Below are 24,523 nucleotides of genomic sequence, written 5' to 3'. Positions count from 1 at the left end.
TAAGGCAGTACAAGGTAGGCGAAAAACAACTCCACATGGGCCAATTATGCGGAGATGAAAAAATTCCAACCTGGCCCCCAACAAGGCGACCGGTTGAAACCTGTACTGCCAAGGGAGGGTGGGTGGGCAGAGAGCCAAGAAGACAGCCGCACTGAGTCCGGGCGGGGCCAGGGCTTATATAGCCCTGACGCCACGCCCCGCTCTAGCCCCGGATGGGCTGAGGTTGACAATTACTGTTCTCGTTCTTCCGCGGGGGCAAAGACAGCCCCCAGCCTGAACGCCGGCGATGCCGGCTTGGCTGGGAAGGGCCGGGCCTTGCCCCCCCAGTCGAAATAAGAGACAGACACAAAGTATTGGGTTTAAACCGGGCCGCTTTATTAAACTCAATTAACCTGTGAACTCGGCAGGGATAAGACCTAACCAGACAAGCCCCTGGGGTCACCCACGGACCCCGCCTTGTCCAAAGGGCGAGCAACCCTGCCCCCAGCACAAACCCGCCGTATTCGGGTTGTAACTGAGCGGCCAGGCCCCCAGCCGTTCTCCACCTGGGCTAGCATCGATCCCCCATGGAAAGATCCGCCCGAGGTGAGGCTCACCGTGATCTGCATTCCCCGCACTGAGCCGTGTAGCCCATCTGCGGTTCATACAGACCACACGCACCAAAGGTGCTAGGCCATAGGTGCTCCCCTGCAAACACTGTGGCCAACACATCCCCGGCCACCGCCAATGCCAAGCCTCTGCTTAGGCATTAGCGCCCCAACGGGCGGCCCAGAGCCGACCGCAAGCCCTGCCGAATCTCCTCTAAAAAGGCCCGGTTGCCCAATTCTGAAAGATGAACCCCATCCGCCCGACACAGGTCAGCATCCTCAACCCGTATGGCCGGATGAGGCAGGAAAATTCCCAAGCCATCCTCCATGGCTTTTTGTATAGCCCTATTAGCTTTGCGCCTAGCGCGCTCAATCCCCCCAGGCGAAAGGGCGTACCTCCACACCCTGCGTGGCAGAATCGCTGACCACACCAGGATCACCCCTGGCCATCTCCGTTTAATTTCACGGAGATCGGCCAGCGCCTGCTGCGAGAGAGCCTTCCCTCGCAGCATCCCCAGGTCGTTCCCTCCCAAGTGAACAACCAATATGTGTGGAGGCGGAGCAGCCCTTTCCCTGAACAATAATGGCATAATACCAGGCCACCGCGGGCCCCGCCGACCCAGCCATTCCACGACTGCCCATGCACTGAGGCCCAGCTGGGTGCCCACTGAAGACCGCCGAGCCTGATGGGCGGCCCAGAACACCATGCTGTGGCCGCAGATGAGAACACACCGCCTCTCACCACGAGCCACAGAACCTGTAAGACAAAAAAGTGTCAGGCCGGTGAACTTAAAGCGAAACCACCCACGCCTGACCCTTGACCCCCTATGCAATTAACGGGTGCACATACGACTTAAAGGCCGTCGACTGCCAGCGCCCAATGCGCTGTATGGAAGCTGGCGTGTAACCCATTGACGCAGCGGTGGAGGCAGCACCAATGCGAAACGAATGGGTCCCGAATTTGACGCCCTTCAGTCCTATTGCGGCCAAGGCTCGGCTAGTCACCGCCCAAAACTGGTATTTGGTGAGGGGGGAGCCGTCCTCGTGCCGAAAGAGGGGACCGTCCCCCAAGCCCCTAAACCGAACATAACACCTAACAGCCCGCACCGGGCACAACTCATGGACCGTACACTGTCCAAGAGTGATGACAGATCCCTTCCGCCATTGGTCGGTCTTGGATCGCCGTATCGTCAAAACTACCTGCCCCTGATCAATTTTGACGTCTCCGGCCTGGAGCGCCCACATTGAAAAGTCAGTCTTGGACTGCATAACTAATTCGCTGATCCGCAGGGCACCAAAAAATGCCACCAACGAAGCCGCGTGAAACAAAGCGGCCTCGAAAGTGGAAGAACAAATGGCCGGCCAGCTGCCAAACAACCCCTTCAATACAGAAGGGGAGATGGGCTGCCGGTCATCTACGCGCGGGCCACGCTCCCTGGACCAACCCTCAAGCATTTTCCTGATCCTAAAATCAGCCGTACTATCCACAAACCCCTGGGCTTTACTAATAAAGGCCAACGCCGCAAGTTGGCCTCTAATAGTCTTCAACCCCAGGCCCTTCTGCTTCTGATATACGCTGAATTGCATAATATGAGCCGTGGGAATCGGCCAGCAATCCTTCAGCGCAGCAGCCCTCCTAAATTCCCGAAATTGAGAGGCCGCCCTATCATAAGCCCTTCTTGTACTAGGCGCTAAAGCCAACTGAATGGCCCTACCAGCTTCAGCTTCCCAAGCCGCCATAGATCCGAGGGCATCCGCTCCGGCCGCAAGTCCGCTTCTGGGGTGAGCTGCCGAAAACGCTCCATCTGTTGATGAGATAGAGCGTCCGCCACCTCATTGCAGACCCCGGGGACATGCCTCGCCGTGAACAAAATGTTCAACTGGAGGCAACGGAGCGTAAAAGCTCTAACCAGATTCATGACCAGCAGAGACTTTGAAGTCAAGGAGTTAATAACATGTACCACAGCCATGTTATCACACCAAAAGAGCACAGAATGGTTGGCCAGCTGTTCGCCCCAGAGCCAAACAGCCACTAGGATAGGGAAAAATTCCAAAAATGTCAGGTCCCTACTGAGACCACTGACCAACCATTCTGTAGGCCATTGCTCTGCACACCAATGCCCCCTAAAATACACGCCAAACCCCGTGGATCCGGAGGCATCGGAGGAGATCTGAAGTTCAGCTTCGATCTTCAACTCCTCCCTCCAAAAGGAAACGCCATTAAATGCCTCCAAAAACATCTCCCAGACTTCCAGGTCCGCCCGCATTCCTGCGGTCACCCGGACCCGATGATGGGGGGAACGCACTTGCCGCATAGCGTCACAAAGACGCCGCAAAAAAGCCCTGCCTGGTGCCACCACTTTGCATGCAAAGTTAAGGTGACCCACCACCCGTTGCAACTCCAGCAACGAAACCTTACGCCGGCCTCTCAGTGCAGCCAACCAGGCCCTGAGGTCCACACTACTTTGGCCTCTGGCAACCGAGAAGACTGATCGCGGGTGTCCAGCTCGATACCCAGAAATGTAAGAACCGGACTGGGTCCCTCAGTCTTCTCATGCGCCAACGGAACCCCCAACTCGTTGGCTAGCTCCTGAAAGGAGCCCAACAACTTGGCACACTGCCCAGTGCCCGGAGGACCAACCAAAAGGTAGTCATCCAGGTAATGCGCCGTGTCGTTGCACCCAGTCCTATCCCGCAAAACCCACTCAATAAAGGAACTGAAACGCTCAAATGCGGCACAGGATACCGAGCAGCCCATAGGGAGGGCACGGTCCATATAGTATTTGCCCTTGAAGCAAAACCCCAGGAGCTCGAAATCCTCGGGGTGCACCGGCAAGAGACGAAATGCAGACTTAATGTCGCATTTAGCCATCTCAGCCCCAATGCCACAACCCCACACTACTTTGACCGCTTGGTCAAATGAAGTGTACCGCACCGAGCACAGTTCCTCAGGGATGGTATCGTTAACCGACGCCCCTTTGGGGTAGGACAGGTGATGTATGAGACGGTATTCCCCTGGTGCCTTTTTAGGCACCACCCCCAAGGGAGATACCCGCAACGTCAGGACCGGCGGCGAATCAAAGGGGCCAAGGACCCTGCCTTCCTGGCACTCCTTGGCGATCTTTTCCCGAACTATGTGTTCGAGACCCGCCACAGACTTAAGATTGGGAGCCAGAAAAGGGGCCCTATGTCCCTGGTAGGGAATCCTGAACCCCAAGGAAAACCCCTCCCACAAGTATTGCCCATCCGCCTTGCGTGGGTACTTCCTCAATAATTTATTGAGGACCCTCAGGCGGATGGGGCTGGGCCCCTTTTCCAGGAGGCTGCTGACTGTTGCTGCTGCCCCCAGGGCGCTTGACCCAAGCTTTTGGCTTAGATCTACTGCAGGCGGAAAGGGCATGAGGCCCGCTGCACAGCCGGCACTCGTGCTTAAATTTGCATAGCTTCCTGGGGCACACTCCCTTGGAAGCGAACTCCCAACATAGCAGCCGGGATTGAACCGGCTGGCCCGCCGACGGGCGGGCACCTGCAGTGAGCTGCTGCTGTTGCTTTTGGACTAAATGTCCGCTGTCGGACCTGTCCCCGGCATTGGGCTTTGCCGGGGACATCAGCTGCAGCCAAAGCTGCTGGCTAACTTGGTCCCAAGGCAACCCCGGGCTGACCGCTGCCCTCATATGGAAGGCTTCGTCGTATTGCAGCCATGCTGCACCGGCGAAGTCCGTATATGCCCTGTAGATAATATCAATGTATTGAAAAAGGGCGGCCGCACGGGCCAGCTGTGCCCTAGCAATAACGCCCGCATAGATTAAAAAACCAGGCAACCAATTTGCCCAGGTCCTATCTACCTTACGGCGTTTCAGCTTCTCCTTCTCATCGAGCTCGTCTTTGCTTTTCTTCTCGAGCTCTCTATAGAGAAGGCCGAACACATCCACGTATTCCCCGCGCAAGATCTTTTCCCGGGTAATTCCTGTTAAATGATCCCCCAGAGGCAACGAGGTGTCACCATATGGGAAAGCGTGGAATGGTATGTTCGCGTAAGGATTAGGTGGATAAAACCACCCACCTCCAAGCCCAGTAGGGTACATTCCATGCAGCTGGGAAAATTGCTGGCCGCCCCAAGGCAGAACCCCTTGAGAAGGCGACACTGTTGGAGCTGCAGGAGGCGCCGTGACTGCCGGTAAACCCGCTGCCTGTAAGCCTGCACTTCCTAACCCAGGAGCCTGAGTAACTACACTCTGTAGGCCCCAAGGCCAGGGCAGCCCGGCCCCCCACTGGACAGCGGGTGCGCCAGGTTGCCCTACGCCCCAATTCACCCCCGCAAAACTTGGGGGCAGAGCAGGAGTCTGAACAGGCCCCCATGGCCACCCTGGGTTCTGCTGTCCCAACAACTTACCCCCAGCAGCAGCAGGAGTTCCACCACCTTCAGGAGTCTGCGGTAGACCGCCTCCATAAACGCTGCCGCTCAGCTGACCACCTCGCCAGGGTCCTCCTCCTCGTCCGGCTCCGGCTGTGGATCAGGCACCGACACTCCACCCTGCAAGGCAGACAGGCGCGCAAGCATCTCCGCCTCGAAAGTAAGGCGCGTCGACCGCCCCGAAGCACGGCGACGCCCTTGCCATATGGGTGCCCCAGCCGCAAGCCGTTGCTGCTCCAAAGCCTCCACTTGAGCAATAATGGCCAAACGCACCTGTTCCCCCTGCCCCTGCTCCTCAAGAGGAGCTGATTGCTGGCCCCGCCCACGGGGTCTACGCGCGGGCTGTTTGCCCTTAGATGTTCCTTGACCCTTCTTGGGAGCCATAATAATAACCTTGACTAGATAGAACAGATCACCCCACCAACACTACTGCTATAGAAAGCAATGACGAGGTTAACTCCCCCTACAGCGCCCTACAGTATCGCGGGCAGAGAGATACACCCCCTTGTGGGCCGTCAAAACCAGGCAGCTGGCTATACCCCAGATTCAGAAAGGCACCCACTCCCGCCAGCTCAATGCCCCCGACAAGCCCACTGCTCAAAGTAACAGCACCTGATATGGGGATAAGCAATGGCCACTGCACTCACCGCTGTGAGTGTCCTTTTGCAAAAAGCGCCTCACTGTGCTATAGAAAATGGCTGCCGCAGCAGTCCTCAACGAGCCTCGCTGCGCTATAGAAAATGGCCGCCGTAACGGTCCTCAGAATGGCCGCCACGTGCGCAGAGCACAGGGAGCGCTGTATCTTACTTGCCGCCCTATGTGCTCACCAAAAATGGCCGCCGCAAAGCACGGAGCCTATCTCTTGCCAGGGGACGACGGCTCTCACCCCAGGGGATCCGCTGTAAAAAATGCCCACCGCAAGCGCCTCAGACAAAGCACAGGGCAACCTTCTACCAGAGGACAACCTCCCCGTGAAGCGGCCGCCTGGCGCGCAGCTGACCGCGCCCGGCCGCTGCCAACCACGGACCACCCCCAAAGCTCCAAGGCCTTCCCAAAATCAGCCGCCGCCTGCGCCCAAACTGCTTCGTCGAACAAGCGACACAGATGATCCTGCACTGGCCGCACGCGCCGTCGCCAGCGCCTGAGCTGATCCGACCAAGCTCCGACACCAAACACGCCGCTCCTATGCCCGACCGGCCCAGACGATGCCGCTCCAACACAAGGCTCTCCCTCAGAGAGCCAAGAAGACAGCCGCACTGAGTCCGGGCAGGGCCAGGGCTTATATAGCCCTGACGCCACGCCCCGCTCTAGCCCGGGATGGGCTGAGGCTGACAATTACTGTTCTCGTTCTTCCGCGGGGGCAAAGACGGCCCCCAGCCTGAACGCCGGCAATGCTGGCTTGGCTGGGAAGGGCTGGGCCGGGCCTTCCCTAGGAGACTTGGGATTGGAGCAAAGATTCGGAAGCACTAACTCCTGAGATATATGAAAAATGGAGTTGACTTTTGGAATAAAGGATGGGTCTGGTCTAAGCACAACTTTGTCATTATGAAAGACACAGAGTTCCTTATCAAACGGAAGGGCCCATAACTCAGACACTCTACGTGCCATAGTAATTCCCACTAGAAAGAGCGATTTCAGAGTCAATTCTTTAACCCCACACGATGCCATAGGCTCAAAGGGGTGTCTACACAAGGCATTCAACACCACATTCAATTTCCATGAAGGGAACCTATGAACCTAGGGTGGTTTGAGAAGTGCAGTATCCCTCAAAAAGCGTTTAATATGTGGATGCATGGACAAAGCCTTATGCCCCCACACCCCCTGGGTAGCAGAAATGGCAGCCACTTGACACCGCAGCATGCTAATGGAAAGTCCCTTGTCTGCCTCCTCCTGTAGAAAACATAGAACACCTTGAACATTCACCTTCAATGGATCCCACCCCTGCTGGGCAGACAACAAAAGAAAACCTTCCAAGTGGTGTTATACACTCTGTTAGTGGAGAGTCTACGACACGCCAACATAGTGTCCACCACCCTCTTAGCATAACCTAGACCTTCAAGCTGCGACCGCTCAACCTCCAAACTGTTAACTTTAACAATTCCAGCTGAGGATGTGACATGTTGCCCTGAATCAAGAGATCATCCCTCCTCGGCAGCCGCCAAGCTGAACTGACAACCTCAGCAGCTCCTGAAACCATGCCCGTCTTGGCCAGAAAGGAGCCACTAGCACCATCTCTGCCCTTAGATCCACTACTCTCTGAATCACCCTGGGCAATAGCTGAGTGGGCGGGAAGGCATACAGTAGCCCTGTTGGCCACTCGCTGCTGAGTGCATCGGTCTCTTCTGCCTCTACGTCTCTGTTTTTGGGGAAAAACCTGTCCACCTGCCGATTCTCTGCTGTGGCAAACAGGTCCACCGATACTGGAACGTATCTGTCCACTATCTGACTGAAGGTCACTCTGTGCAGCATCCACTCCATCTGATCCAGAAAACGTCTGCTGAGCCAGTCCGCTAGCAGATTGTCCTTCCCAGGAACATGCCTTGATTGACATAAGGTTGACTTCCACCCACTCGAAAAGTACCTTCGCCTCGGCATGAAGAGACTTCACCCAAGTCCCCCCTTGTCGATTCACATACGCCTTGGCCGTCGAGTTGTCCGTCTTGACCAGGAAATGGTGGTCTGTCAAGACTGCCTGCAAACCCAACAACCCCAGACAAATCACTCTGAGCTCTAAGAAGTTGATACTGCGCTTCATTTCATGGGGCTCCCATTGCCCCTGTATCATTTGCTCCTGCGAGTGGGCCCCCCAGCCCCACAGATTGGCATCCGTGGTCACACATACTCTCTGGGGTTCGTGGAGTGAGTGTCCCTGAAGGAAACGGACTGGCTCCAGCCACCATTGCAACTGGGTTGTCACCTCTGGTGGAAGCATCACCAGTTTGTGTAGTTTGTTCCCTATGGTGTCCTGAAAAGGCCTGAGAAAAAATTGGAGAGGTCGAGTGTGGAACCTGGCCCAAAACAGTAAGTCCTGACACGAGACCAGCATTCCTAGCAACTGTGCTAGGGACATGACCGGTACCCTGCGTCGTTGCAGAACCCTTTGTAACAGGGAGCAGAACTTCTCCCTTCTCTCTAACGTCAGAAATACTCTGTCCATGGTCGTATCCATCTCTACCCCCAAGTGCACTAACCTCTGTGAAGGAAGAAGATTGCTCTTCTCTACATTTACTACAAAACCGTGACGATGTAACATGGTCACAGTCTGTTGAGTGTCCTCCAGACATTGCTGGTATGAACCCGTCTTCACCAGGCTATCGTCCAGTTAAGGAAACAGGGCCTGAACTCCCCATTCTTCTTTTGCACTAAAAAAATTACCGAATAAACCCCAAGCCCCTTTTGGGGTGTCGGGACTAACTCCACAGCCCCGATATCCACCAGATGTTGAATGGCTGACAACATTGCTCGGTGAGTGGCCACATTCCGTTTTTGCGGGCCCCAACGAAAGCGACTGGGAGGGAGTGAAACTCTATGGCATAGCCCTAGGTCATGACCTCCAATGCCCATTGGTCTTGAATAGATTGATGCCAGGTGTCTGTGAATAGAGAGACGACCCCGTATTCTCCCAGTCGCCTGGTGAACAGCATAGTCATTGAGACCCCCCCTTCTTTGAGAGGGGCTTAGAACTCTGGTCTGACTTTCCAGAATAGTAGGGCTTAGAGTCACGCCCCTTCTGCTGACACTTTCCTCTAAAGGAACAAAAGGGTCCTGGTCTGGCAGGCTTCTTGGAGTCTCAAAAGGAAGGGAAAGACTTCCTCTGTTTTGCCTCTTACCCTTAGAAGGTAGGACCTTCTTTTTATCTCTGTTGTCAATGAGGTACCTATCTAAGCCCTCACCGAACAACAAGGCCCCTTTAAAAGGCACCGCTGCCACCTGTGCCTGGGCCGCAGTGTCCACCTCCCAATTTCGAAGCCAAATGTTGCGCCTAGCCGCCACGCCACAGGCCATGGCTCTAGCCACTTGCTGCATGGTATCTAATGAATCATCTGCCACAAAGACAGCAGATAGGGCAATCTTTTTCAACTCGTCCTTAAACTCCTGAGGGACTCCACTATCCGCTGCTGCTAAATTATTAGCCCAAGTACACATTGCTCTAGCAAACAATGAGGATGTCGTGGCAGCCTTAATGGCCCAGGCCGATGCCTCAAATTCCTTGTGCAAAGCCTGCTCTATTCTTCTATCACAAGGATCCTTAGGTAAGCCATCTGCCTTCATAGGTAGGACCGAATTAGAGATAAGACTAGTTACAGGATCATCTACCACTGGTAGCTTTAATCTCTTAGTGGCCTGCGGAATTAGGGAATAGAGCTGGCCAACACTTGCTGGCTGGCCTTGGGCTTAGCCGGACATTCCCACTCTGCTTTAACCATGGCAAAAAAGGCAGCTGGCAAAGGAACCCCTGTCTGAGAACTATTAAGTTTCAGCATCATCTCCCCTGAGCCTCTGGGAAGGTCAGGATCAGGCTCTTCTTTTTCTTTAGGAGTTGCTGCAAAGTTAAGGGTTCTTAAAACCTTAGGGAGCAACCTTGAATAATATTCGAGGGGGGAAAGCCTGGATTGCACTGCAGCAGCCTGTTCCTCCTCTTATGAGAACTCCCCTTCCTCCCTGTCTGAAGGCTGGTCAGAGCACTCCAACTTCTCAGCCGAGCTAGGCAGGGGAGAATCTAAGCCTAGATGAAGTCTGCCCTTAGGTCGCCATTCAAGAGAGTCACTAGGGCTGGAATCTCTGCCTCTTTTTCTTCCCTCCTGTTTCTTTCTCAGTGTCGAGGAAGCAAGGGGGTCCATATGTTGAAGGAGATCCTGCCTCAGCTCTTTTAACATTTCCCACTTAAGCCACTGAAGCAAGTTTGCCTTGGCATCGTCCCCTGAGAGACTGGGATTCTGTGCCTCTTGTGCCTTCTGAGAGCCCAGAGTCCCTGAGAGAAGAGGTAGGTCGAACTCACTGGGGGAATTGCTCTTAGAACTAGCTGCCATTTTGTTGCCTCCGTGCCTCACTGAAAATAAAGTGAAAGTAGAGGCAGTGAGAAATAAAGGCGGGAAGAGCACAAAATGGATGGCAGTCCACATGCCTTCACTGCGCCCCCTGCCGGCCCTTAACGCATCTCCTACCCTTCCCTTGGTCCCTCCTATGGCCACCATAAAGGGTTTCTTCCCTCTGCTATGTGTCTTACCACAACGCAGCTTTGGGCTCCAGTCGGTCTTGCCTGTGCCGTGTCTCTTCTCAGCCACGCTCCCGAACATGCAAGGTCCCTTCCCACTGCAGGGTGACTTACCGTGCTGCAGTTTCCGGGCTCACTTGGCTTCTGTGCCGCTTTTTTTCCCGCTCTGTTCCTGTCGTGTCAGCGAGGAAATGGAGCTCCACAGGGCTCTGCTACCTCCAGCGACTGGGTCTACTCGCGAGAAGCCCACATCGGCGTGCCCCTATGCTAGTTTTGTTGGGGACCAACCCCTATGCTCATGGCCTTCGCTCTTCTTCATCCGGATCCCCACGCTTTCTTAAGAGCGCTGGGAAGAAAGCCGTCCTGCTTCACGTAGGGCCGGAATGAACTGGAGAGATCTGGGAGGTACAGGTCACTCCCCCTCCGGATCAATTGGAAGACCCAACCCTGTGATGAGGAGGAGAAGCCTATACCTCCGGTAGTCAGACTAACCCACTGGCCAGGCCACTGGAGAACCAGGCCATTGCAGAGCCTTGTGTGGGTGATCATTGGACATAAACTTATGACAACACTGTGGTTTAATGAAGTTCTTCTGTGATTTCAGCACATTAACAGGCTGTGTGCTTCATTATCCAAAAAAAATTGTGAGGTGCAGTCAGCATTCGCTTTGCTGCTTTCAAACAAAAGTGGAAGTAGCTGTAGATGAGGGTCCACTCCCTTTTTTTTATACTACCCTTCAGCTTTACATGTTTATCTTTTTTCCTCTGTCTCTGTGTGTGTTCCTGATTGTTTTCTTATGTAAGTATGTATCCTACTTTTCTCCACAACAAGAACGCAAACTGGCTCAGAGGACACAAAAGTACAATTTAAGTGAGCAGAAAATAAATGCAATACACAACCTTCACAGAATTAGGGTTGCCAGGAGAAAGAGAAAGGGCCAGGTCATGTTGCCAGCATCCCACACAGATTGACATCATCATGCTGTGCCATTGCTATGACACTCTGATATTTGGGCAAAAACTCTATGGTAAAAATGGCTTCTACCATAGAGGTTTTGCCCAAATATCAGTGTTGCCCAGATATCCCTGGTGTGATTATGTCACTTTCTGTGTGATGCCAGCAATGTGGACTGGCCCTTCCTCTTTCTCCTGGTAAGTCCCACCACTAGCCAGCAGATTGGTAGCTGTGGGGCAGGGCCTGGCAGCAGGGGACTCCTGCCTCCACTAGGGAATCTGCCACCCCTACCCAGGATTCTCCTGGCACACTGGCCCAGCTTACACCAGGCCAGATGGACAATCCAATAGGGAAGAACCAAGGGTTTGTCTGGCTCTTGCCTTTTGTTTCACAACTCTGACCTCACCCAGGCTAAATACCTGCAATACACAGGAACAGAAGTTCAGCTTAGCTCTCATTCACCAAGCAAAAAGCCATTTCCAATCTTCCTCCCGTTAGAAATGGCTTTGGACACACCTCTTGTCCCATGGCATATACTCCAGCCTCCTTGCCAGACTCACTTTAAAATCAGTGATGCACTACTAAAATTAGGAAGGTTCACAGTCTTACTCACTGGCTGTGGTATGAGTGCTAGATTCATTTAGGCTCATCCCTGTCTGCATAATGCATTTCACTGAGTCAGATTTCTGAGTGCTTTCAGGAGTTCCAAGTCCCAAAATACAAGAAGTGATTCAGAAGACAAAAATATATGTGAGCAGACAATACAAATTAAGAAAAAAGAATAGTTTGAGATTATATAAATCAATGGAAGGCAGCTATTTATGAGTACTTCTGTTTCCATACACGCTTATCCACCCCCCAGTTTCTTAGCCTATTTTTCCTTAGATAACTATGTTTCCCCTGACTCTACATTTTCTACACTTTCCCCTCAGTTTAGGAGTTTTTCCTGCTGCTACCATGCCATTCCTTCTAAAGGGCAACTTGGGAAAAAAAACCCAAAGGCACTATGATCACTGAAAATGATGAAGTCTATCCTTCTTCATTGTTGGCCATTGGCTGTGAAAACACCTCAGCCATGTACATAGCCATTACCTATTTTTATTTATTTCCCACTAATCCTGTGGCAAACACAGTGCTTCCTGGTCCAATCCAAGCCACTCAGTTTTAAAAGTTCTGCATACCCTATGACATACATTCTAGGACGTAAGAAACAAGCAGTAGGGCCTTTACAGATGTAGCCCTAGGGCTATGGACAACCATCCAGTAGAATAGTCATCCCCAACATTGTGCCCTGCGTGTCATGGTATCCACTGATCAGTGTTCTGGTGCCTACTTACTCTCCCCGTCCAAAGTATCTTTTCTACAAAACAAAGAGCTAGTCCTGATTTTCCTTCATCTCACTGAAGCAAGAAGTGCTTCAGAATAAAGCAGTAGACAAGTGTACCTTTAAGACCAACTAAATTTTATTCAGAATGTAAGCTTTCGTATGCTCTTAAGCAGACTTCATCAGACAAATAGGAATGGAAGCAGCAATTCTTAATATAAGTGGGCAGTGTAGAATCATGGGAATGTTTTTAGCAGATTAAAGGAATCACAAATAGGGATCTGTGTTTGTTAGTGTTCGGACAAAACGTCTGAAAAAACAGTAGAGGGTGACAAAAAGCAAACGGCTGTCGTAGGAGTGCCATAAATCTAGGCAACATTCTGGCTTTGTTAGTTCAAACAGAGGGCACGGTTACTCAAGAGATTATAACATCCATATAGTTTGCCATAGGATGGGTTGGTATATGCAATAAGACAAACAGCCAATATCCCCCATTTGAGTATGTCAATACAAAAAAACAAAAACAAAAACCCCCAAATATTCTGATACACTGTTCAAAAAGAGAAATAATATGTTAGCCCTTAGAAAAACAGGGTGCATTAAAGTATAGTGCAAAGTGGTTTAGTATATGTAATGAGACAAACAGCCCACATCCCTCATTTGAGCATGTCAGCACAAAAAAAAAATTATTCTGATACACTGTTCTAAAAGAGAAATACATTTGAACACTGTGGATGCACAGCTATACTCAGTGAGAGTTGATTTAGTATATGTAATGAGATAAAAAACCAATATCCCTGTTCAGTCCTGGGGAGGTGTTTCTTCCAAGTTTCATGATAATTTGTAATTCAGCAATTTCTCTCTCCATTCTGTTCTTGAAGTTCCTTTGCAGTAAAACAGCTACTTTGAGGTCACCCATTGAATGCTTTGGAAGGTTAAAGTGTTCCCCCACAGGTTTCTCAGTTCTGTAATTCCTGATGTCAGATTTGCGTCCATTTATCCTTTGACGGAGGGTTTTTCCTGTTTGCCCTATGTAGAGAACTGAGGGGCATTGTTGGCATTTAATGGCATATATAATGTTGGAAGATGAACAAGTGAATGAGCCTGAGATGGTACAGTTAATACTGTTAGGCCCAGTGACTGTGTTGTCTGGGTGTATGTGGCAGCAAAGTTGGCACTTGGGTTTATTGCAAGCTCTGGTCTGGCAAACTATTCTGCTTCAGAATAGTTAAGGAAGATCTTTGTGTCTACAGGGATCACCCATTCAGAAACAGATGCCTTCTCCATAGGAGAATGCTTGGCTTGAAACTCCCCAATATTTCCTAATTCACCTCAAATCCCATGCCAACCACTTTATCATTGGCTATGCCCTCCATGCCTGCCATGTTGGGTTCGCATCCCCACAATGTACTTGACATTCCAAAAGTGCCTATAGGTCAGGGTTCCCACGTTCCTGTTGGGGATGGGAGATTGCTGGTATTCCAGCAGCTGACAGGAGAGAGAAAAAGTATTTTTAAATTGCCATTGGCAACAGCATTATGTTGCTTCCTGGAAAACCCAGAAGCAATATCACAACTCTCTAGGAATTGCCAGAAATTCTATGGTAATGCCATAATATCCAGCAATTCCTAGAGAGATGTGACATAATTTCTGGGTTTTCCTGGAAGTGACATCACACCATTGCTGGTGGCCACCAGCACCAAACATCCTTGCTCCACCCATTCTTCCACTGATTGCTGGCAACCCTGGTGGTGTAAAGTGCCACCAAGTCACAATTGAATTATAGTGACCCCATAGGGTTCTCAAGGCAAGAGACATTCAGAGGAGTTTTGCCACTGCCTCCCTCCCCATTATGCACCTGGTATTCTTTGGAGGTATCCCATCTAAATACTGGCCAGGGCCGACCTGGCTTAGCTTTTGAGATCTGATGAGATCAGGCTAGCCTGGACTATCTTGGTCAGCTGGCAACCCTACCAGGCAACCCATACTGTAGATGCTGGCTTTAGTATATCCTTGCAGGTCTTTATAATAGGTTAGAAAACAATTATTTGGGAGAGAATTTGTCCTGCAAAAGCAGACAACTTGCTTAGCTGACATAATGGGCTGCTAAAACACTGAGATTTAAAACAAATTGCTGATTATTTGATCCTGTTTTTAAGTTATTATAGATTTTAAATTACAGTGGGTTGATCTAAACTAGGGGTGTCAAACATGCAGCTTGTGGAACAGATCTGGCCAAGACAAGGCTCAAATCCATCCCCCAAGCAACTTCCTTCTCCCTCCTTTTCCAAGGCTGCTGCTGCTGCAGATACATGGTAGTTTGCTTTCCCCCCCCCCCCCAGCTCTCTCAGTGGATCTTTGCATCCTGCTTCCCTCCCTCCCTCCCTCCCTCCCTCCCTCTGTGTTTCACACACAGAGAGGCACAAAGAGAGCTCCATGGTGCCTTCCTGCTTAGTGAGGGAGAGATACAAAAGACGAGAGTCTCTCGCATAGGGTTGCCAATCCCCAATTGAGTAGAAACACACACAAAAACACTGTGTATACTATATTACCAATAATTATATTATAATCACTCAATACATCATTTACTCATAATTACTCTTATTCATAATTCATATAACTTTTCAGTCCAACTCATAGTCCAAATTCATAAATCGAATATAATGGAAATCCAATCCTGCATGCTTGACAAAGGGTACCATATCCTGCTGTATCTTCAACTTTCAGACGCAGGTGGTACCTTAAAGACATGTAATGTTTCTTTAAGGCAGATTTTCAATCCCCAATTGAGATCAGAGGATCCCCTGGTTTGGAGGCCCTCCCCCCACTTCAGGGTTAGCAGAAAATGGGGGGGGGAGAATATATGCTGGGCACTCCATTATATCCTATGGAGACCGATTCCCATAGGGTATAATGGAAAATCAATCTGAGGGTATCTGGGACTCGGAGGGGGGCTGTTAGCACCAATTTTTCAGCATAGCATCTAGTGCCTTTCTTCAAGCCCCCTCCCCACAAAGTTCAAAAAGATTGGAGTGAGCAGGGGGTCCAATTCTATGAGCCTCCAAAGAAGGTGCCCCTATCCTCCAGTATTTCCAAATGAAGGGAAGGCAATTAAAAGGTACACAGTCCTTTTAAATGTGATGGCCAGAACTCCCTTTGGAGTCCAGTCATGCTTGTCACAAACTTGCTCCTGGCTCCTGGCTCTTGGGTCAGACCTGGCAACCCTTCTCTCTCTCTCTCTCTCTCTCTCTCTCTCTCTCTCTCTCTCTAACACACAGAGAGCTTCTGCTTTCTTTTCTGGGGCTGCTGCTCCTCTTTTGGAGAGAAAGGGAGGGAGAAGAAAGAGAGAGAGAGAGAGAGGAAAAAACAGCTTCAAGACCAACAACATTTCACTCCAGGTTTAAGCTTCTTTGTGCAAGCACACTTCTTCGGAGGGAGGGTGGGTGGGTGGATGGATGGATGGATGGATTCTTTTGACGAGCCCAATGTGCACTGATACTGGATTTATTGGATTTAGTTATTGGATTTTGGCTTATTCTGAAAAGCTGAAAAAAAGTTGTTTTTATTTAAAATGGATTTATCTGTTCCTATCTAGATTTCTTTTCTTTCCAAAAGGCCCTAATTACAAATTAGAACACTTGGATTGGTCCTTATATTCTGGCGAGTGGAGTGATTTTGGATGCCAAATGATATAGCACACATTTGTAATGAGGCAGGAAAACTACCTCTCAATTCAGTCCAGGAGGAGGAACTGTCTTGTGTTCCATTGTCAATGGCAATTCAGTGGTCTCTCTAATCTCCCTTTGAAAATTTCTTTGTATGAGCACTGCTATTCTTAGGTCAGCAACTGAATGTTGTGATTTCTAATGGCAGACTTCTATCCCTTTATGCTTTGCATCTTCCAGGACGGAATCCTTCTGGATGGAATTGAGGCCTAGGTTTCCTGTCTCATTACCAATGCTGTATCTCCATGCTTACTACCCCTCTGCATATCACACCTAATCCAATCAAGCCTGCTATCATCATCCATGTGCCATTGCCATCTGACCTATGAAATAACCTTTATAAAGCTTGTATCTCCGGTACCTCATGCTACATTTCATGGCATGCATGACCAAGCCCAACAAAGTGACATTTATGTTGGATCCGGCCCTCGTAACAAAGGAGTTCAACACCTCTGACCTAAACTGTATGAAGCTGTGGGCATCAGATCAGTAATGTCTACTCTGTCTTGCAAGGCCTCCACAGGGTCTCTGGTAGAGGTCTACCTGGCCCTTTTAACTATAAGTTCTGAAGACAAAACCCGAGAGTCTGAAATCTTCTGCATCCAAAGCGCAGCCTCTAAACAAAGGCCCAAGCCCAAACTTGTGGTGATTAAAAAAAAAATCTCAGGCCTTCCTTTCATTTGGCCGTATAACATTGGGGTCCAATACAATGTTCTCTTTTCCCTCCTCCACTGGCAACAACAATCCATGGGACTAGGGGGAAAAATCCTATGACTGTTATTCAAAAGGAACCTGGCCTCAAGTACCAAAACAGATTCAGCTGAATTCAGCTCAAAACCAAAGACCTTTTGAATATGTTTCAGTTCCCTATGAGAAGGCTTACTGTTTAGTAAATAAACCTTTTTCTGTATGGTTCACTGTTTACCCAACAACAGGAACGTCAAAGCACACTACAGGAAAGCCGCCAGACAGTTGCATTTATGTCATTGTTTTTTCTTAAGAGTCTGCCATGCTCCTGTGGTTAAGCTCATCTCGACACAGGCGAACACACACGAAGGTTTTCGCATAGCCTTGTGGCTACAGTCTCACAGCCGCTAAAGCAATCGTTTTCATTCATAAGATACGCTCAGCAGGCTGGTTTCTGTGGTGGGAATGAGATCTCTCAGGCTAAATTATTCCAATATAGCCTCCTTTGTCCTATTCACAAGAAGACAAAGAGACAATGAGGTCGGCAGGATAGATGGTTGAAACTTTCAAGAAGTAATTTCTCCAGAGTACAAAAAAATGCAAAACCAGGGGCTAAAATGGTCTACCAGCCATCTCTTCCCTTCCTCATTAATAAAACAGAAAAAGGAAAACAGGTTTTCTTCATCCTGAATCCAAACAAATTTACTTCGATGTAAACAATCTGGATTATTAACAATAGCATTGGGATACTTGTCAGGATTAGTGAACTGCATTAAATGTTTCTGAAAGAACTACTCAGAGTTTTAATGCTGTAAGGTTCAAAAAGTTACATGCATATCTCCTGCACTTCTCTATTTATTAGCAAGGAGACAGTTATTCTCTGACAGTTATTCTCTATGGCTACTGACATAGTAAGGGATCAAAATAGCCATGCCCTAATATATTCTCATTAACAAACAAGGAATAGAAATAGGACTTTATATTGTTTCTCCTTGCTTTCCAAAATAGGGAAGTAGCCAGCATTTCTTACTTGGTGTGTGTCTACATGGTCATTAGAGCATCCATCTAACACTGGGGAGACCCCAATCAGCCACAAAGCTTGCTGAGTAGCCTTGGTATAGTCTCTTTTTCTCAGCTAAACCTACCTCTCAGGGTTGCTTTGATGATAAAGTGGAGGAAAGAAAAATGGCATACACTACCTTGGTCTCCTTAAAGACCAAATGCATTTCGAAACACTCAGTTTCCATCAGCCAAGAGAGGAACCTGTTCTCAAGTTTCAGTTGCTTTCAAATTTACTGTAATTTGCATTATTCTGAATGGTTAGCTCCTTTTAGTAATGGATGAAAGGGTGGGGAATAACACACCTCCACAGGCAGAAGGCACATGGATTTCCCCCATGATCCTCTGCATTGCTGTAGTTCTTTTTGAACTTTAGAAAGATTATTCCTGGGGTGCAGGGCTGGCCCTGCTGCTAGGAAAACTAGGCAATTGCCTAGGGTGCCAAACTTTTGGGGGCACCAGATTGGGTGCCCACCATGTGACTCAGTGATAACTATCAGTGGGGGGGACACCAGAAGGTAATAATATAATAATAATAAATTTATTTTTGTATCCCGCCCTCCCCCGCCAAAGGCAGGCTCAGGGCGGCTCACAGACATGGAACAACCATGATTCCAATAAAATACAATCAATACAATAAGACAAATTAAAATACAATTAAATTACAGTTATAAATTAGGTTAAAATTAAATAAAACAGCTGTTACGTGTTAATAATTAAGGTGCTACAATTCACAGTCATATATAAGATGGCTAGAAGTCAATTTAGCCGGGTTCTATCTTGAAAGTGAGCTGAAAGCGGGTGGTTTTGCAAGCCCTGCGAAACTGATTCAGGTCCCGCAGGGCTCGCACCACCTCTAGAAGTTGATTCCACCATCGGGGGACCATTGCTGAGAAGGCTTGCTCCCTCGTTGTTTTTAATCTAGCTTCTCTAGGTAGCCTTGCCTAGGGTGCCTGACAGTCTAGGGCCAGCCCTGTTGGGATAGCAGGATCCATGAACTGGAATAACAGTAAGGATCAATGAGTTGCAGCAAGGAGGAACAAGCAGATGAAACTGCCCCACCCAACAGAACTATGTTTGAAGAATAGGGGGGAGGGAAGCAATTTCACTCCTCTTTGTCTTTTCCTTACCCTAGTGGCTGTTTCTCTGCATAGATCCTGCAAACCCAGAACTGACCATAAATGCAGGAACTAGGGTTGCCAATCCCCAGGTGGGAGCAGGGGATCCCCCGGTTTGGAGACCCTCCCCCTGCTTCAGGGTCATCAGAAAGCGGGGGGAGGGGAGGGAAATGTCTGCTGGGAACTCTATTATTCCCTATGGAGATTTATTCCCATAGAAGATCATGGAGAATTGATCTGCGGGTATCTGGGGCTCTCGGGTGGCTGTTTTTTGGGGTAGAGGCACCAAATTTTCAATACAGCATCTAGTGTCTCTCCCCAAAATACCTCCCAAGTTTCAAAAAGATTGGAATGGGGGGGCAATTCTATGAGCCCCAAAAGAAGGTGTCCCTATCCTTCATTATTTCCTATGGAAGGAAGGCATTGAAAAGGTGTGCTGTCCCTTTAAATGTGATGGCCAGAACTCCCTTTGGAGTTCAATTATGCTTGTCACAGTCTTGATCTTGGCTCCACCCCTAATGTCTCCTGGCTCCACCTCCAAAGTCTCCTGGCTCCACCCCCAAAGTCCCCAGATATTTCTTAAATTGGACTTGGCAACCCTAGCAGGAACTAAAACTAATTTGGGGAAACTTGACCTTCCACAAAAACTAAGCGTGGTAGGATTCTTCCCAGTACCCTTTTCCTACAGTGAGGACAAAGAAGACTGAGAACATCCTTACATTTGCAAAGGCTTCATATAAATCAGGGGTGGAGAACCTTTTTTCTGCCAAGGGCCATATGGAGCTTTATAACATCATTCGCGGGCCATAAAAATTATTAACTTAAAAAACAGTGTTCCACCGAGGGAGAATGATTCAGGCCAGCAAAATTAATGGAAATAATTGTTTTTCTATTTGAAGTAATGCGGGGAGAGCCTAATCTGGCACGCATGCGCGCACACACACACGGCCTGCCGCCCTAAGCAAATGCATAGGTCCAGCAGGAATTCAGTATAGGGTTGCCAAGTCCAATTAAAGAAAAATCTGGGGACTTTGGGGGTGGAGCCAGGAGACTTTGGGGGTGGAGCCAGGAGACATTGGGGGTGGAGCCAAGAACAAGGATGTGACAAGCATAATTGAACTCCAAGGGAGTTCTGGCCATCACATTTAAAGAGACAGCACACCTTTTAAAATGCCTTTCTTCCATAGGAAATAATTAAGGATAGGGGCACCATATTTTGGGGCTCATAGAATTGGACCCTCTGGTCCAATCGTTTTGAAACTTGGGGGGTATTTTGGGGAGAGGCACTAGATGCTATACTAAAACTTTGGTGCCTCTATCTCAAAAAATAGCCCCCCCAGAGCCCCCAATACCCACGGATCAATTTCCTATTATTCCCTATGGGAATCGTTCTCCATAAGGAATAATAGAGTGCCTAGTAGACATTTCCCTCCCCCCCACGCTTTCTAAAGGGGGGAGGGCCTCCAAACTAGGGAATCCCCTGCCCCCTCCCTCTCTCACACACACACTTACCAGATTTTCCTCCGGACAACTCTACTTCCTGTGAAAACGAAAGCAAAAGAAAGGGAGGGGCCATTCTCAGAAGCCCTTTCTGCTTCCTGCTTCCTGCCCAGCCTTAAAGGGGCAGACATTTTGCAAACGGCTCAGGAGCTCTACAACATGAAGCCTAAAGGTATGTTCTCCCCCCACTCCACCCCCCACCCCCGCTTCCAGAGTTTTGAAGAGCGGGAGATGAGGCTGCGAACCCAGAAGTCTCCCACCAGAGCGGGAGGTTTGGGAAGCCTAATTCAGTAGCATATGAGACCACATCCCCTAATATTAGCATATTAGGTCACACACTCATTAGCATATTAGGCCACACTATCTGGGATAATCAAGTGCGAACTGAACTGTGACAGTAACTTTTCCAGGCCCTGCAGCAATTCTGGCCAGCCAGGGACAGTAACTTTTTCAGACCCCAGGGAGGCTGACGCACAGTACATCTGGGCTCTGTGATCCCTGCCTGGTACTGGGGAGGCTGCTGCACAGCGCAGCTGGGCCCCACGATCCTCGCTGGCCAGCCAGGCCCCAGAGAGGCTGCCACATGGCTTGGTTAGGCTCAGCAATCCCCGAGAGTCACACCAACTGACCTCAAGGGCCGTATACAGCCCTTGGGACAGAGGTTCCCCGCCCCTGATATAAATGAATATAAAACAGGAGATAATCTCAGCCAGTTTTTGTTTAGAGTCCAGGGGCTTCCCATCTTTTAGGTGAATGGGCAGGCCTCTGTGGAAAGCCTGGATCAGAGCGACGAATCAACCCCCTCCTTCTCTGGTTGACAGAATATAAATTGCAGCATCAGTTGGATAAAACCATGATAAGAAACCTTCCTGCTTCTCCAAATTTAAACCCAGAAGCAGCCAAAACCTACCTAACCCAAACAAGTAGTCAAAACAAAACTTTCATCTTCTGTAAGGAAGCGTGAAGAAGGATGAGCTTAGACTGATAACAATTTGTAACCTTTAAAAGACAGAAAGTGCTTTTGAAAAAAAAAAGTGGGCTCCTCCTTCAATGAATCACAAATGCCACAATCAACCCATGACTTCACTTTCCAAGCCAAAATTCCTGTCCATTAAAAGCCAAAAGCTCATGCTGAAAGTTAATACAACTTTCTGCAAGCAGGTATCCAAAAAATTAATTGGAAATTACAGTATTTTTTGCACCATAAGACTCACTTCCCCCCCCCCAAAAAAAAGTGGAGGGAAAAGTGTGTGCGTCTTAAGGAGCGAATACTGCAAAAAATTCACACAAATGCCTCTAAATTCACACAAACGGCTCTAAAAACTAGGTGCGTCTTATGCTCAGGTGCGTCTTATGGAGCGAAAAATACGGGTATGTTCTCGTACTGAAATAGTACAATGCAAACCACAAATGAAAACTCAGACCTTTCCAGAATGGTGAACTTAACCTGATTTTCTTTACAGATGACCCACAAGCATTGGAATCAGAGTTGTTCCACACATCTGCCCTCCCTATGTATTCTCACAGTTCTGCGGTCAGTTTATTTTCTTCCCCATGTGCCTTAAATAATGAGGATTCCCAAGGGAGGGTGCTGTTGTGATCAGTATCATCACTGGTGGCATCACAGTACTCTGTCCTTTTTTGGGGGCAGGGGCCCTAAAGTATTGATAAATTGATGTAATGTTGTAATCATAGCTTAAGAAGGTTCACTGAATTCCCAGCTTTCATTTTTAAAAAATAAGTCTCTAGCCATTTCTATTGCAAGAGACATATGGGAAAAGGCATTATATCTGCAAGACAAGAGGCCAGTCTTTTTAAAAATGAAAAATGAAAATTGGGAATTCAGAGAACCTTTATAAACTATCATTACAACACTACATTGATATACCAATATTTTAGGGCCTTTTAAAAAAAAAACCCTGAAACCACACATTTTCACGAGTGGGGGTACAAGAGGGAGTGATTTGACGATGATGACAGTCCAATAATTGAAAAGCAGGCTGGAGGAGGTGGGAGCCATAGAGGAAAGAAAACCAAGAGAAATGTTATACATGGGGGGGTTGGGGAGATAAGTTGGCTCAAAATTGGAGAAAGAATCAGGGTAAAACTGATTTCCAAAGAACCAAGAAAAATCCCAGGAACAGCAAAAACAACAACAAACAAACAAAAAAAGGAAGTGAAAACTACAAACACAAAAATGCATGAGAAAATTGGAGAGTAAACCAAAGTACTCTCAGGAATGAGAAGATCCAGGGCTTTTTTTGTAGCAGGAACTCCATTGCATATTAAGTATATTTAAGACAAAGACAAAATCATGTCTCAAGAAGGACACTGAGGCTGGGTACAGATGGGCAGCTTGGGGTGGCAGGCAGCCTCCCATCTCAGAAGAAAGCCGGTTTAGTGGAAAGCACTCCGGGTCCAGTCAGACTCCATGCAGCCCACTGCCAGAACAGGGAAAGGCTGCATGTGCCCTGGAGGAGCAGTCACACTGCTCAAGCACATGAGTGATGTTTCCCTGGTGCTCCATGGTGGTTTAGAAGGCCAGGAAAGGCATCTGCAATTTGCTACCACTTACTACCTGGTAGCTTTTTGAAGTGGCAGAGTGATGGCGAAGGACGAGATAAGTGCAGAAGTAATTTGAATGCTCCATTTAAATACGGAGGTGGGCTGTTCCTGTGTCAGCCCAAATTGGCCATCTGAATTCAGCCTAGGTCTCTGCCACAAATTCTAAACTGGCACTCACTCATGTAGAATGTAAATTCAGATTTGCACTTGAGCATGGACAGAGTACCAGATAGATTTCCATTAATCCTGATCATAGAACTCATTTGCACTAACCTGCCTTGCACTACTGTTACCTTTAAAACTATTACCTTTAAAGTATTATATTTGCAGAACTTGCCTTAAAGTGTATAGTACCTTTTCCTATGGATTCTAGGCCTAAAGTCTGGGAAACAAAGAACAATAGGCCTCTATTAGAAGTCTTTGCTAAGCATACTAGATATGAAAGGATCTTCTTTAGCAAAAGCCTGTTATCATTTGTTCTGTAAACATCCTTTGGTGGAGAGTAAGCTATCTTTTCTACCTCCAGGAGCTTTCGGGAGCCTATCTCTCAGAAAACGTCAGAGCAGAAGCTCTGCTCTTACTCATTCTGGAATTGGGCCAGGAGACCTACACTGAAGACAAGGGGAGAAAACCGCAGATATCGAGTATGGAGAAATGCTATGTGAGGGTCCTGATTAGGGTGATATCAATTCATCTCTCGCTTCTAAGTTGGGATATGGGATTTATTTGACCAATGAATGTAATCAGAATGTCAAAGGCAAAGACTGATGTAGCCAGTCTGTAAGTTGGCCTTTGTTTACAGGAAGGTATAAGATGTCATGATTATGGAGGAGAATTTCGAAGGAGAACGGAGGAAGGGGGTGAAGAGATTGTTTTCTCCTTCACACATTAATGTGGAAAAGACCAAGAAAGGATCTGCACATTCTCTTTTTGCACCTCTGTAGTGGAGTCCTTTGTTTTGGCGAAAAAGGGACTCTGCCTAAATACAACACTCAGAATGGCTCAAGGCCGGTTTAGAATTTGTAGCAGATACCTAGTGTCCTTTTAAAAACGTATTAAGTCTTTTTGAATACTTTATGACAATTGGAATATTATATTGCTTGAAGAGCAGTTTGGAGAGTTAGACTATTTTGGATCAATTATTTATTCCAAATGGGAATATCCCTTGCTTGAAGAAAGCTTTGAAACAGGTGCATCGAGTCAACTCCTGTCCAGTTACACCAAGTTTTTTTTTTTAATTGATCAATCAATTAATTTATTTGGCCAACAACCAGAACAAGTCAAGAACTATTCAATAAAACATTTAAGAGTAGAATTGGTCTAAAAATAACAGAAATATCTCTAAAATGTAACATTTAAAATCCATACGTAAGAA

The 24,523-nt window shown here is 48.4% G+C and overlaps 1 protein-coding gene across 1 annotated transcript; it reads right to left on the bottom strand.

Moving 5' to 3' along the window:
- Positions 1-1,412: 1,412 nt before the first annotated feature.
- On the bottom strand, positions 1,413-2,327 carry LOC132567370 (integrase/recombinase xerD homolog). Its single transcript, XM_060233043.1, has one exon. The coding sequence runs from the start codon at positions 2,325-2,327 to the stop codon at positions 1,413-1,415; it is 915 nt and encodes a 304-aa protein (XP_060089026.1).
- Between the last annotated feature and the right edge of the window lie 22,196 nt (positions 2,328-24,523).

The sequence above is a fragment of the Heteronotia binoei genome, chromosome 2, assembly GCF_032191835.1.
Source record: "Heteronotia binoei isolate CCM8104 ecotype False Entrance Well chromosome 2, APGP_CSIRO_Hbin_v1, whole genome shotgun sequence".
NCBI lineage: Eukaryota > Metazoa > Chordata > Lepidosauria > Squamata > Gekkonidae > Heteronotia > Heteronotia binoei.
The sequence above is the reverse complement of the archived record's forward strand: the minus strand, read 5'-3'. Positions and strand labels throughout refer to the sequence as shown.

What these genes read in the sequence shown, in the direction of transcription:
- LOC132567370 (XM_060233043.1), bottom strand. Translation starts at nt 2,327, where the DNA reads ATGGCGGCTTGGGAAGCTGAAGCTGGTAGGGCCATTCAGTTGGCTTTA.